This window comes from Sorex fumeus, unplaced genomic scaffold (genome assembly GCF_029834395.1).
Source record: "Sorex fumeus unplaced genomic scaffold, SorFum_2.1 ptg000048l, whole genome shotgun sequence".
In the NCBI taxonomy this organism is placed as follows: Eukaryota; Metazoa; Chordata; class Mammalia; order Eulipotyphla; family Soricidae; genus Sorex; species Sorex fumeus.
In genome coordinates this window covers 2,401,046-2,417,558 of record NW_026606105.1, presented here as the reverse complement: position 1 = coordinate 2,417,558, position 16,513 = coordinate 2,401,046, and the positions used below count along the sequence as shown (strand labels likewise).

The 16,513-nt window shown below is 42.7% G+C and overlaps 1 protein-coding gene across 1 annotated transcript in view; it reads right to left on the bottom strand.

Annotated features, from left to right (window-relative positions):
* The window catches only part of TPK1 (thiamin pyrophosphokinase 1), a 428,537-nt gene that overhangs the window by 200,357 nt on the left and 211,667 nt on the right, over positions 1 to 16,513 (bottom strand). Inside the window, exon 6 of the mRNA XM_056124023.1 lies at positions 4,652 to 4,747. Within this exon, the coding sequence (XP_055979998.1) occupies positions 4,652 to 4,747 (96 nt within the window). The remainder of the gene's footprint in view (positions 1 to 4,651; positions 4,748 to 16,513) is intronic.

Here is a 16,513-nt window from a genome sequence, read left to right as displayed (position 1 = left end):
AGAGAAGGGAGCACCAAATAAAGGGTATTGGGAGGATCCTCCCAGGACGGGAGAAGCATGCTGAAAGTAGACTATAGACCAAACATGACTATCACCCATTGCCTCTTTTGCAAACCACAACACCCAATAAGAGAGAGAGAACAAAAGGAAATGCCCTGCCACAGAGGAAGGGTGGGATGGGGGGATGGGGGTTGGGAGGGATAATGGGATCCATGGTGGTGGGAAATGGGCACTGATGGAGGGATGGGTATTTGATCATTGTATAATTAAAACCCAAGCACAAAAATTTCTAAGTCTTCAACTGTACCTCATGATGTCTCACTAATAAAAAAAAATTACCTCTTCTATACCCAGCCCTGCTTACACATGTGTACTAGCCATATATAGTTTGATGACACATGTCACACAGAGCAAACTCATTCCTTGCTCAAGGCCAATGCATTAAGATTATTCTCAATGAGTGCAGTCAATCTATGTCTGTTCCTCTCTTTCTGACTCATTTCACTTGGCATGATACTCTCCATGAACATCCACTTATAAGCAAATTTCATAACTTCATCTTTCCTTACAGCTGCGTAATATTCCACTGTGTAGATGCACCAAAGTTTCTTTAACCAGTCGTCTGTTGACTGCACTCATTTGTGGAATATAAAGTAACCTAATAAGAGGCTGACACTCAAGGACAGTAGACACAAAGTCTATTGCTCCATAGTTGGAAGCCTGTCTTATGAGCTGGGAGAGAAGGCAGCTGGAATAGAGAAGGGATCACTAAGTCAATGATGGTTGGAGGGCTCAATCGGGATGGGAGATGGGTGTTGAAAGTAGATAAAGGACCAAACGTGATAGCTTCTCGGTATCTATATTGCAAACCATAATGCCCCGAAGAAAAGAGAGTATAGGGGAAATTGTCTGCCATAGAGGCGGTTGCGGGGGGTGGGGGGGGTGAAGCAATAGCACAGTGGGTAGGGCGTTCACCTTGCACTTGGATGACTTGGGTTCGATTCCTGCATCCCTCTCGGAGAGCCCAACAAGCTATCGAGAGTATTCCGCCAACACAGCAAAAACTGGCAAGCTCCCCGTGATGTATTCAATGCGCCAAAAACAGTAACAAGAAGTCTCACAATGGAGACGTTACTGGTGCCTACTTGAGCAAATTGATGAACAAAAGGAGGACAGTGCTACAGTACCACAGAGGCAGGGGGAGGGTTGGAAACAGGGTGGGGAGTAATACTGGGGACATTGGTGGTGGAGAATGTGCACTGGTGGAGGGATGGGCGTTCGAGCATTGTGTGACTGAAACTCAAACATGAAAGCTTTGTAACTGTATCTAAAGGTGATTCAATTTTAAAAAAAAAGATCATTCTCAATGTCCTCTGTTGAAAGTGAGAGTTGTTCAACAGAGAGATGGAAGGGGTTCAGTGTGACAGCAGCAGGAAATTTTTCCCCTCAATCCCCCAGCTCGGGAGGGGTTGTAGGTGGCCACTGCAAATAAGTCAGATATGAAGTCCATGCAACAGAGCCAAGTTCATCAAAGAACCGGAGCTGGAGTCTGACAGAGTTAGGATGGAACATTTCTATCGCCCACTGGATTGGCCAGGACGAAATACACTTCCTGTTACATTTACTACAAAGTACCTTAAGGAAGGGCTGGAGTGATAGCACAGTGGGCAGGGTGTTTGCCTGGCACAGGTTCGATCCCCAGCATCCCATACGGTTCCCTGAGCCACAGCCAGGAGTAATTCCTGAGTACAGAGCCAGGAGTAACACCTGTGCATCGCCAGGTGTGACTTCCCCCCCTCAAAAAAAAGAGACAAAGTACCTTAAGGAATGCACAAGAGCAGTGCTCTCGTTTAACACTGTGCGAAAAGAATCAGAAAGAGAGGGACAGACACAGAAAGATGGCATTCATGTGGGTAATATAAAGTAACAAAATAAGAGACTAACAACCCGAGAACAGCTGTGATAAATACCAGGTTGTTCACTCCATGGCTTAGAGGCCAGCCGCACACTCTAGGGGTAAAGTCAGCTCAGATAGAAAAGGGAGCACCAAATAAAGGCTGCAGGGAAGATCTGCCCAGGATGGAGGATGCCTGCTGAAAGTAATCTATGGACCGAACATGACTGCCATCCAATGTCTCTTTTGCAGACCACAGCACCCAAAAGGAGAGATAGAACAAAAGGGAGTGCCCTGACACAGAGGCAGGGTGGGATGGGGGATGGGGGGTGGGTGGGAGGGATACAGGGATTGGTGGGGGTGGAGAATGGGCACCGGTGGTGGGATGGGTATTCGATCATTGCATAACTGAAACCCAAGCACAGCAACTTGTAAGTCTACAACTGTACCTCATGGTGTTTCACTAATAAAAATAAATATATAAATAAATAAATAAAAATAAAAAGCTGAAAAAAAGCATAAAAAAGAAAAAAAAACACTGTGCAACTTAACACCAAGAAGAGTATGTGTGGCAACATGCCTGTTCCCATCCTCAGAACTTCAAACAGTCCCCAAAGCAGGTATCAGAGTTCACTCCTGAGCATAGAGCCAGGAATAGTCCCTATGCACAGCTAGGCATGGCCCAACCTCAGCTCAAAATAATAAAATTACACAATCTGATCATGTACCTCAGGCTAATTTACTGGCTCAACCGGAAACACAATGGCTAGCAGTCTCTCAGTGCTCCTGGTTTAATTTTGCTGGTCTTTACTAAATACCTACTTTAAAAATTATATCATCTTGGGGCTGGAGCGATAGCACAGCGGGTAGGACATTTGCCTTGCATGCGGCCGACCCAAGTTCGATTCCCAGCATCCCTTATGGTCCCCTGAACATCGTCAGGGATAATTCTTGAGTGCAGAGCCAGAAGTAACCCCTGTGTATCGCCAGGTGTGACCCAAAAAGAAACAAAACAAAACAAACAAAAAATTGTATCATCTTGCCATGTACCGAAAAATACTATAAAGCATAATAATTAAGAAATTCGGTTGTTAGTCTTAAATGATGTGATTGAAAGTCACTGCCGAACCCCTTAGTGTCCACAGACACACGTCAGCAGATGCTTCAGGAACTGGTGACAGTTGGCGACATTCAGCTTATAGAAGAAAGATGTAGGGATAGCGCCTGGGTGAAATCCAGATGGTATTTGGCTTGCTGCCCACACCAAAATATTTTTTTTCACTTTTTTTTTCATTTTGGGAGGCCACATCCAGTGATGTTCAGGGGTTACTTCTGGCTCAGTGCTCAGAAATTTCTCCCCATGGAGCTAGGGAACCATATGGGATATCAAGGGTCGTACTCAGGTTGGCCGCATACAAGGTTAGTGCCCCACCTGCTGAGTTATCTGCCAAGCTCCAACCGACACCAAGTTTTAACAAATACAGGAGGGGGGATGTACTTAGTTCCACATGGCAATAATCAACTGCAAAGAAAAAGTGATACTTGCTTCAGGGCAAGAAGAACTGCAGGTGTGCACCAGACCACCTCACCCGTTCCATAGTCTCACCACTACAAGGCATCTTATCCTGTGACTTGCGATTAAGTGCTTGTGCCAATGTTTGGGTGACTACATAGCACTGTAGCACTGTAGCACTGCCCTTCTGTTGTTCATTGATTTGCTCAAGCAGATACCAGTAACGTCTCTACTGTGAGACATGTTGTTACTGTTTTTGGCATATTGAATACTCAACGGGGAACTTGCTAGGCTCTGCCGTGCGGGTGGAATGCTCTCAGTAGCTTGCTGGTGACGACATACCGATTTTAATTTTACACAATGGAAAAAATAGCTTTATAGGGATATATAAGTGCCAAAGTAAATATTTTGTCCCTCTGCCACCACCTGTCACACCCACCACCTGGCCCCCTGGCGCCGTGTAATCCCATCAGCGGCCAAGACTCAGAGACTATAAAATCCAGATCCCGGACGAGAACAGTGCAGTCTCTGCCCCCGCGCCTGGGTGTTCCTTCCCGGAGTCCCTTGGAGGGGAGCGGGTTGAGCTTTCCTCCCCGCCCCGACCAGGGCTACGGCAGCCGAAGACCTCCAGGACCAGCCACCACCATGCTGAGACCACTCTCTGCACACATGAAGGTACTGGCAGAGGGACAAAGCCACGCGGGTTCCGGGGCCGAGACCTCCAAGCCTACTCGAATTGGAGTCGAGCATCTTCCACCCAGATCCTCCAAATTCCAGTAGGCGGGGGTCACACCCACCACCTGGCCCCCTGGCGCCGTGTAATCCCATCAGTGGCCAAGACTCAGAGACTATAAAATTCAGATCCCGGAACCGCGCGGCCGCATTTGCGGCCGCGCGACATCTTATTATCTCATTCCTACTTTGGACAAACTTGCAGGCTATCGAATGTAGCCTGCCCACAGGGCAGAGTCTGGCAAACTCCCCGTGGCCTAACAAATATGCCAAATACCAGTAACAATGATGGGTCTCATTCTCCTAAAGAGCCGTGAATATAATCTCAGGGCTAGGATGAAAGAGACATTACTGGGGCCTGCTCGAGGCAATCGACGAATAACAGGATGATGAAATGAAATGAAATGAAAGTAAATATTGATTTTGAGTGAATCCCCTACATATTCTCGTCTATACCCTTGGTAGTCTGAAGGGAGTTAAGACCCTTAGCCACCAAAGAGGAGAGGGCTCACCGGGAGGGTTTTTTCTTCTATCTTCTTCTGGAGCACTTGAAGGCATTTGGTAAAGTCAGTGTGATCCTGATCAGGGGTTGAAATAAGCTCACATCCCTGTGTGAAAGGAAAAAGATGAGAAGATAAGTAACAGTGACAGTCTGATGAATAAGATCAAGCGGTAGAACAGATAAGCTAAAGATGAGGTAACCACAGGTAGACCCTAACTTGCAGGCTTTTACTCTCAAAGCACTAGTCTCATTATCACTCTTCTAATTCCACATTATCCGACAGCCTACACGTGGTATTCAAAGATTCCAATAATGTTCTGATGATGAAAATCATTTTATATTCCTAAAGACGAGTTTCTACCACATTAATTATATATGAAAATGCCAGGCTATGATAATATCAGAACTTTGGTGCAAAGCTTCGGTCCTATGTAGTACTAGAAAAATTTCCCAAGGGAACGGGGTTCATTGTTAAGTGGAGTGAGATCTTGTTGAATCACTGCCAATGAAAAACTGTTAGATGTTTAAATAACTTTTAACTTAGAATTATATCTTCATTTATTGAAAAAAACATTCACTGTGAAATGACCTGAAATGAAAATTAAACTACTCCTAAAAGATGTTGGATTTCTTTCGGCAGGTCATGCAAGTTTATCTAAGTGATGTGAAAACTAATATTGATATGGAGATCATGAGAAAACTACATTTTACAGAAAATCAAGCTAGCTGCCCTCTAAAATCCCTTAGTACCATTTTCTTCTCTATGCACGAAAAAGCCCATAAAAACATCTCTGGGATGAGCTTTTGTACATAATGAAGTGAATTTACAAGTGTTTGGCCTCATCTACAGCAGATGCCATGGATAGTATAAAACACCGAGACACACTTATAAATACAAAAGGCACAATACAGCCCGTGACTGGCTCTCATGAACTTAGACCAGAGAAATTATATTTCTGAAATGACAGCTTGTCCCCCAGTGTCTTCACAGAGACAAAGGCATGTAAGACACAGCAAGACTGCGAACTTCTTAATTCAAGAATAAAACAATTCCGGGTCTCCGACAAACAGCTGAGTAAGGGAAAGTTAAGTATAATCTAGTATATAATGTTACCATTCAAAGAGCTTTCAAGGATACCAAACACCCATCCTGCCTCTTAAATTACTCTCACAACTGTTCTCAGTAGATTTAAAGGTTCCTCTTTCCCTTCAAGGTCTCTTTAAAGGTGTCAAGTCCAACCTGTGCCTCATTCATTTATGACTCTCCGACAATATAGTGACCAATAGAAAAATTAATTCCTCATCATTCAGAAATATATGAGAGCATAAAAGATGTATATGTCATCTTTATAAGATCATCGACATATACTTTCCTGACCCAAAAATGTACAGGGAAATTTAGTATAATCACTACGCAAGAGCAGGAAGAGGTTGAGAGTCTCAGGCTAACACCCTTGAAAACAGAAGTGATGGGGATGGCCAAAGGTTTCCAGAATGGCCAAGGTTTTGGGGACTTTCAGCAGAGATGGGGAGACTAGACCGCCACCAGACCAAAATGATACAATTTGATCATGCATCTTAGGCTAATTTTCTGGCTCAATCAGAACAACCTGGGTGGTCAGCATTCCCTCAGTGCTTCTTGTTTAAATTCCCTAACTATCAAGTTCAGAAACATAAAAGCATTTCCTGTGGACAGAGATTGTGTGTCACTCAGCACTGATTCTTGTGCGAGGTACCAGTCTGCTCCTTAATGATGATTTAACCAGTATTTAATGGTATATATAGGTACATATTTTAAAACATTTATCTTAAGGATTATAGCAACTGTACTTTAATGTTTTCCAGATTCTTACAAACATTAGCTTTCAATAAACTTTTCTACTTTGATGATATATGTAGAGAAGGCACATGACAAATCTGATATGCAATGTAATATGAGATTAAAGGGTTTTTATTCCTATCAAGGGTCAGGTGAATGAGACCAGTTGTAGTTACTGGTTTTGGCATATCGAATACATAGCGGATAGCTTGCCAGGCTCTTCCGTGCGGGCGGAATACTCTCGGTAGCTTGCCAGTCTTTCCGAGAGGGATAGAGGCTTTTGGGGTGACCATTCAGGTCTCAGAACGCCATTCAGGTCTCCCAAAGAATAGAAAGAGCTATGCTTGGAATATCACGTTTCACTCAAATGAGAGAACGAATCCGGAGTTCTGACATCCGTCGACGATCAAGGATCAGGGATGCTGTCTCATTTGCCAAGGTGTCGAAAATCAGATGGGCTGGTCACGTAATGAGATTTAAAGACGACCGTTGGACTAGAGCTGTTACTGATTGGATTCCACGGGATGTCAAGAGACCGCGTGGCCGCCCACCTACCAGATGGTCAGACTTCTTCGTCAAGATCATGAACGATCGGTTTGAGGCCCTTCATGTTCCTGGAACGAACAGATGCCATTGGGCTACACTAGCACGAGACAGGGACAAATGGAGACGTTACTGGCGCCCGCTCGAGCAAATCGACGACTAACGGGAAGTTAAGTGATAAGTGATAAGTGATTCCTATCAAGGAATAGAGGTGTATGATGGGAAAGGAGTAGGAGGGTGGTCTCTTTATGCTCAATAGAGCTCGTGGGACAGTGCGACACTTTGTCCTCTTTTAATGCTGATAATATGGACTATCACTTAAAGGAAAAGGTAGTAAAATGATCAGGACAAACAGCCATCATGACCTGACAGACGATAAGTGGGCTGGATCCTCCTGCCTAAGCAATTAATTTCACATAATTAACACAGATCTACAGGGGGAAAATAATCTGCCTGAAGAAAATCTCACAGATAATTTTGCTAATCTTCATACAACATTTCAGAGATTATGAAAATAAGAGATATACATTGACATGCTAATTTTCTGGCTAATTTTCTGACTTCATGAATACGTATGTACAATTTACATGTAGAACAGAATTTTTAAGAGCCTAGGTTATCTATAATAATGAGCAGTTAATTATATGTTAGATACAATGCCTCTTTTACAAACCACAACACCCAAAAGGAGAGAGAGAACAAAAGGGAATACCCTGCCACAGAGGCAGGGCGGGATAGGGGGGTGGGGGGTGGGAGGAATATTGGGACCCGTGGTGGTGGAGAATGGGCACTGGTGGATGGATGGGTATTCGATCATTATATAACTGAAACCCAAGCACAAAAATTTGTAAGTCTACAACTGTACCTCATGGTGTTTCACTAATAAAAATTAAATATATATATATTTTTTTTCTCATGTATATGTGGTAAAGTAGATATGCTGAGAACCGGATGGCATCAGTCTTCCCATTTGGAAATCAGATCCCTGTGATGTGAAGAGCTAGCTGGAAGGGGTTGGAGCAGAGATTCTGTACAGGAAAATGGGTTTGATCCCTGGCATGACCACACAGTCCCCTGAGCAACACAGGGAATAGCCTGCAAGCACCACCCAATGTGCCTCCCCCCAAATTTAATTTTGAATAAATTAACAGATTTATAGTTGTTATATAGTTAACAGTTGGCACAATCAACTGACAGCCATTGGCAGAACACTTTAGGGACTGCCTGTGTTATTGCTTTATTCAATATCACTGTGCACAGGAAAAGCAGAAATCTCTAACAGACAGTAACAATCTAGTAGTAATCATTTAAAATCCAGTTTGACTTTAGTACTAAGAGATTCTCTAAAGTGGCATCTTCCTAGGAAGCTGTGCTCTGGGAGAATAACTTTGTCTTCGATAATTAGACCCATTTGGTCCTTGAATCTATTCAAGTAGACAGAATTAAAAGAGATAAGGACGGTTAGGAAGATCAGAAGGGGAAAGACCATGGTGCATAAGCACCTTCTCAAACCTATCCTGAGATATTTATTTACATTTTTCTACTTCATGAATACATACGTACAATTTACATGTAAAATGGAATTTTTAAGAGCCTAGGTTATCTATAATAATGAGCAGTTAATTATATGTCGGATATAAAATATATATTTCTCATATATACATGGTAAGTATATAAAAAACTCATAGGATAATTGTAAAGTATTAAAAATTTCCCATTAAGGCAACAGCATTTAAATTTTTTTTTAAAGATAATGCAAAACTTGTATGAAAGAACTGAAAGGGCAAGCAAGTAAAGCAATGGTAATAGTGAGAGAAGAGAAGAGAAAGAAGAGAAAGATAGAAGAGAAAGGTGGTTAAATTTGTCTTTCTTGTATATTCTGATGTTTTATGAAGTTGTGCTGATTAGGAGGGTACTAGTGCAGTTAAATAGCAAATTACAGGATTATGAGGGCAGAAGACTCACTGGCCTGATTTATCAATTCTAGGAACTAGAATAATAATGGGAATACATATATGTTCTCAATAGTTACTGGATAAATATATGAATATAATTAAGGCAGAAACACACATAATCACACACACACACATATATATATATATATATATATACACATAGAAACATATGTTTTATCAAAAGCTTGACAGCCAAACCTATTAACAAGACAACTGACCAGAAAATGCTCATTCTTTTTTTTTTTTTGAACAAAACTTCCTTACTGGATTAAATAAAAACATTTCACTACTGTTGGTGTCTGACAGTTTAATCTCATGTTTTTTTTTTAATTTTAAAACTTTATTTTTATAAAGTTGTTCACAAGAATTGATTACATTCAAATTTTCAATACCAATTCCACCACTACTACATCTTTCCACCATCACCCAAGCCTGCCCTGTATTGCTTGTTAAGAATAATTGATTAAAAATGACCCAAAAGGTTTCCTTAGAGAACTGTCCTCCTGTTGTTCATCGATTTGCTCGAGCGGGCCCAGTAACATCTCCATTGTGAGACTTCTTGTTACTGTCTTTGGCATATGGAATACACTCGGTAGCTTGCCAGGCTCTCCGAGAGGGGCAGAGGAATCGAACCTGGCTCAGCCAGGCTGGCTGCGTGCAAGGCAAACTCCCTACCACTGTGCTATCACTCCAGCCTTAGAGAAAAGTGTAAAAATTGTATCTCGTCTTGGAGCTTTTAAGCTGCTGTATAAGAGATCACTGAGATGTTACTAGAGTTTGAAAGTGTGTGTACTAATAAAAATTTATATATATATATATATATGTGTGTGTGTATATATATATGATCAAGATTTGTTGTTCTCTACTTTACCCTCCATCAAATGTAGTGTTCTAATATTTGTGTATCAGTGGCATAAAATATGAGATGTCACAACAGTGAAAGCTGAAGGATTCTGGAATTCTAAAATTTTAAAATGCTCATTCTTTAGAACAGATGACTCTGAAACAAAGCGGGAGAGAGAAAAGCACACATTTTAAGGGTACATGTTTGGTAGATTCAGCTCTAAACTGAAAACTTCTGCTAGCTAATCAGGAAGAATAAAACTAAAAAAGAGAATTGCAAAGTGGAGATGTTTTCAGGAATGTACTAAAAAAAACTTAAAAGAACTTTTAAAAAAATCAAAAGAATTAATAACTGTTTGGGAGATAAAAGAGTGAAACGTTTTAATAGGCAAGTTCCAGAAAAGAACACATGAAAAGTAGTTCATTTTCACTAGTGAGGAACGCAAATAAAAATCACAGCGATAGATAGACCACCCAGCTGAGTATCAACAGCTCAAATTGTGGCATAGTCCAACACTGTGACATCATGTGACAATCAAAATCAATAAATAAGACGACGGCAGAAGATGCATAGAGGGTGTGAAAAACATGAGAGCAGTCATGGAGGCCAACAGGTGCATTGCATAAGATGCAACATGCTAACTACCTGTACCTATGATTTATTGCCCACTTCCTTTATACTTTGATGGAAGTAAGGGAACGACTGTCACTGTGCCACCGTCCTCCCATTATTCATTGATTTGCTCGAGTGGACCCAGTAACGTCTCCATCGTGAGACTTGTTACTGTGTTTGGCATATCGAATACGTCACGGGGAGCTTGCCAGGCTTTGCCGTGCGGGCGAGATACTCTTGGTAGCTTGCCAAACTCTCAGAGAGGGGCGGAGGAATCGAACCTGGCTGGGTCAGGCCAGCTGCACGTAAAGCAAGTGCCCTACCGCTGTGCTATCGCTCCACCATCCATGACATTTTCCAGATTTGGGGATGACCGGAAGGTCACAAGATTCTTCAACTCCGAAGGCATCTTAGATTGGTGATGGTTTCCTAAGTATTTGTTTTATGATCTTTATGGAGATCTTAAACATTTCATATTGTTAATCACCTTAGCTCTTATTACTCAGAAGTAGGAAGAGTGTTGATTCATTTTCATAACTTGATTGCTTAGTATCCATTAAACAGCTGATTGATGATTATATCGAATTCTATCTTTCCCACCAAGCTGGTACAGATCTATAGTGACAGGAAATTTATAACGCCAGACAGAGCCATTCCATGTCTGAATAATTCCATTAAAATAGTATTAAATTCTTATAGCAAGTTTAAGTATATCTCCCTTTATTGTCTTGTAACAAGTCCTATTTATACCCTCTTGGGATCATAAAGAACAAATCTTAATGGTTCTTTTAAATAAGAAATACCCACATACTGTTTAATTTTCTTATATCCATTCCATGAACTCTGGTTGTTAAATCGTTAAGGATTCAGATTTATAGTGAGTAACATATAAATGATCCCTCTCAGCTTCAAGATACCTCACAGAAGTGATAAGCTTGTCTTCCTGCATTCAAACTATCAATAAAACACTGATTAGGACCGGGGTGAATACAGCCCTTTACCAAAGCTTGAAACACTTTGCAGTATCTGAATATCAATGTTTAGCAACACACATCCAAACCGAAGCCACATAAAACAATCCTACATTTAAAAAACAATGTTCTATAGAAGCATGATATTTTATTAAGAAAATGCTATATGTTATATTGGGATTTCTACAAGAAGAAAATTCCTCCAGTGAATTATATCAAAATACCGAAGAACGTATAAGTATTCTCCTGGAGTTTTAAAAAAAACTCAAATAGCATTAGGTCTGGTTTCTTCAATGGAAACGCTGTACTCTAAACTACAAGCTGTAACTACCTGTGGACGCTTGGAAGGAGATCATTTTCTTCTTTGATATCCTATGTGATGCAGATTTCATGTGCAAATGGAAAGCTAGGGGCTACCCTAGGGGCTACTCGAGGCCCACACTAACTTCGGAGAGAGGCCACAGAAATCATTACAAATCGTTCCTCTAAGTTTTATACCAGAAGAGCATTCCTCAGGCCCACACTGCTGGGCTGAATATCATCAAGAGGAGATAAGAGATGCCTTCTGAGGTCCCTAGCTAGTCTCCTCTAATGTACATATATATATATATATATATCCACAAAAATACATATATCTATATATATATATATCTTCTCTCTATATATATCCTCTTTCTCCTCTTTCTCTACATATCCTTTCTCCTCTCTCTCCTGGTATATATCCTCTCTATCTCTATATATTCTCTCTCCTCTCTCTATATATATCCCCTCTCTCCTCACTCTCACTATATATATCCTCTCTCTCTCTCTATATATATATATATCCCTCTTCTCTCTCTCCTCTCACTTGCTATATATATATATATATATATATATACATATATACACACACACTCTATATATATTCTCTTTCCTATCTCTATCTCTATATATCCCCTCTATCTTCTCTCTTGATCACGATCACGATCACTACCATCCTGTTGTTCATCGTTTGCCTCGAGCAGGCCCCAGTAACGTCTCCTTTGTCCTAGCCCTGAGACTATATTCAAGGAGAATGAGACTCATCATTGTTACTGGTATTTGGCATATTTGGTACGCCACGGGGAATTTACCAGACTCTGCCGTGTGGGCAGGCTACATTCGATAGCCTGCAAGTTTGTCCAAAGTAGGAATGAGATAATAAGATGTTGCGCGGCCGAGAATATGGCCGCGTGCTTCCGGAGCTGCGTTTTATAGACTCTGGGTCTTGGCCATTGATGGGATTACACGGCACCAGGGGGCCAGTTGGTGGGTGTGACCCCTGCCTACTGGATTATGGAGGATCTGGGTGGAGGATGCTCAGCCCCGATCCGAGTAGGCTTGGAGATCTCAGCCCCGGGACCCGCATGCCTTTGTTCCTCTGCCGGTACCTTCATGCGTGTGGAGAGTGGTCTCAGCATGGTGGTGGCTGGTTCTGGAGGTCTTCAGCTGCCGGCGCCCTGGTCGGGTCAGGGAGGGAAACTCAATCCGCTCCCTTCCAAGAGGCCACGGCAAGGACAGCCAGGCAGGGGGGCAGGATATATATCTTCTCTCTCTCTCTCTCTCTCTCTCTCTCTCTCTCTATATATATATATATATATATATATTCCCTCTCTCTTCTTTATCCTCTCTCTCTCTCGCTATATATCCTCTCACTCTCTCTCTCTCTCTCTATATATATCCTATATATATATCCTCTCTATATATATCTCCCCTCTCCTCTCCTCTTTCTCGCTATATATGTGTGTACACACACACACACACACACACACATATATATCCCCTCTCTCTATCTCCCTCTCTCTCCCCCATCCCTGGCCCCCCCTCTCTTCCCATGCTCACTCAGGCCAACTGCAGGACATGCGGGTTTGAGCACACAACACAGGTACACAGGATCCTGGGCCTGGACAGGCAGCAGATTGAGACCAGGCTTGAACTCCTGATCAGTGTCAGGGTCCTGGTCCTGGGCATAGGACTCTCACCCACACATGTGTGGTCCTGGCCAGGGACTCAGGGAAGTGGGGATGACAGAGAACCCCTGGGGCACCTTCCCAGATAGGCCTAGCCCTAAGCTTTTGGACCAGGCAATCAGGTCCATGCCCCTACACAGGATAGTATAGGGACAAGTCCAGGTAACCGCACGCTGGAGGCAACCAGGATCTGGACTAGAGAGGGACAAGGCAAGTGACGTCATCCATGAGTGAGAGGCCTTTGGGGAAGGACCCGGAACAACCTATCTGAACTGCAATGGACTTCAACTTCTTCTTTTTTGTTTGTTTTTGTTTTTGGGTTACACTCGGCGATGCTCAGGGGTTACTCCTGGCTCATGCACTCAGGAATTGCTCCTGGCGGTGCTCGGGGGACCATATGGGATGCTGGGAATCAAACCTGTGTCAGCCATGTTGGCTGCGTGTAAGGCAAACACCCTACCGGCTGTGCTATTGCTCCAGCCCTGGACTTCAACTTCTTAAGCATCTGAGTTCTATGTGTGAATTTATATATGATTCTCAAGACTCTGTACCAATATGGAAAAATTTACTTTTGTGACAAACATGACAAACATGTTATGTCCCTAGTGAATAAGAGTATAAAGGTCCCATCGCCCTTAGAAAAAAATATCTAGAAAAACCCAGGCTACAGGCAGACTGTATCAGAGCAAGCCATAAGAGAACAAAATATTGTTATAATTCTCCAAAGAACGGTGTACAGCTGCTTTAGAAACTACCTTGGAATTTACTGACAACTGAAAGAAATTTAACAATATAATGAGCATCAATAATCAACCTAATTTCCAAAGACCAATTCAAAAGTCATTAGCCTGTCCTTCTCAATCACTTAATTTAGTGTGAGTCAATAATTTAGCTAGCATAGGTTAATGAGTTCTTCCATTCAACACACATAAAACTTTGCAGATTATGCAAGGCTGACTCCTCTCGAACTCTTGAATGCAAAAGAAAATAAACCTTTTGGAAAAAAATTGTAATAAATATCAATTATTATTTCACGCGCTCATCCTGAGACAGACACTTGGCCTCGCTCCAACCTCAAGGAGCTAAGTTTGGTCAAATCTTCCCCAAATTTGCTGTTAGCTTTTTCCTTTTAAGTTTAATCATCTAGTGCCTTAGCATCTAGACCAACCAAGAGACTCGTCTAAATTATCCTGTGAAGGTATGACGGTGCTGAGACTTATTCTATAACCTAACGCATGGATAGTTAATGTTACAAGTTCCGGAGGCACTGGAGAGAGGATGAGCTCAATGGCTAACTGCATGCAGGAGGTTCCGGTTCTAACCCTGACCCATAAGGTCCGCTGAGCACCTCCAAATTGGAGTGGCCCCTGACTCCCCAAAACAAACAAAAAGAATTGGAAAATGTTGCTCCTTCATAAGTTCTGGAAACATTGTGGAGTGACTTGCTGTCATCTGGCATAATTAAGCACAATAAATGTGCAATTCTAAAATCTCAGATGCTTGTTCATAGGGAACGCTGTTGAGGCTGGAGAGAGAGTCCAGTGGGAAAGGTGTGTGCCCTGTACACAGCCCCCTGGATTCGATCCCTGGTATCATTCCTGCTCCAATCCCCAGCCCCCCCACCTCCACCCCAGGGTTACCACTGGTGATATTTGAGGGCAGAGCTAGGAGAAAGCTAGGTATGACCCTAAAACAAACAAAAAAATCAAAATATTTTTTTGCATCAAAATGTGATACTATGATACTTTAAGTATCACTTTTCGCTCAGGTGAGGGAAAGAATTCGGAGTTCCGACCTCCGTTGACAGTCAAGAATCAGAGACACTGTCTCGTTTGCCAAGGCGTCGAAAATCAGATGGGCTGGACACACAATGAGATTTGGAGATGACCACTGGACTAGAGCTGTTACTGACTGGATTCCACGGGATGTCAAAAGACCGCGTGGCCGCCCACCCACAAGATGGTCAGACTTCTTCGTCAAGACCCTGAATGATCGGTTTGAGGCTCTTCATGTTCCTAGAACAAACAGACGCCATTGGGCTACACTAGCACGTGACAGAGACAAATGGAGGTGTTACTGGCGCCCAACAGAGCAAGTTGATGATTAACAGGAAGTCAGGTGATCAAGTGAACAAAATATGATCTGAGGCGTTGGAGTGGTAGCATAGCGGGGAGGGCATGTGCCTTGCACGCAACCAACCCTGGTTCGATTCCCAGCATCCCATATGGTCCCCGAGCACCACCAGGAGTAATTCCTGAGTGCAGATCTAACCCAAAAAATAATATATGTGTGTGTGTGTATATATATACACACACACACACACACATATATATATATATATATATATATATATATATATATACATATTGGGTTGGAGTGATAGCACAGCGGGTAGGGCGTTTGCCTTACGCGCAGCCAACATGGCCAACCCGAGTTCGATTCCTCCACCTCTCTCCGAGAACCCGGCGAGATACTGAGAGTATCTCACCCGCATGGCAAAGTCTAGCTACCCGTGATGTATTCGATATGCCAAACACAGTAACAATTGTCATAATGGAGACGTTACTGGGCCTGCTCAAGCAAATCGATGAACAACGAGAGGACAGTCACAGTGACAGTGATATGATCTGAATTCTGGAAGAAACCTATATTATATATGATGCCCCCTTTGCTCCCTGGCACACATGCTCTCTAGCACTCTGGAGTCCCCTCCACCCCCACCGCCCCCAATATCACAGGGTGGCGCTATTGGCCCCAACAACATCATGCCAGCAGACCCAAGTGTGGAAATGTGTGCTCTGCGGTCTGAGTACTTCAGGAGGCGGTTCCTGGGTTTCAGCGCACTGCTTCAAACCACCACGCCCCTTCCCAAGTATCTTAAAATAACAATACACTGGTATCTGGCCTCCTCACCAATGTAGTAAGAACTGACACTGGAGTCCTCTGTGGGAAATTAGGAACAGACCCACGGTCTGAACTGTGTTCCCCAGGAGCCAGCATGACCCTCACCCGCTAAATGGCATCACTGCACCGGAAGCTGTGCAGTTTGTATCTGAGAGAGTGGAAATAACTCATCCTAGGTCATTGTATATGATCTAAAGTTCAGGCTTTAATCTACCATCACTTGTATTCAACTGGCT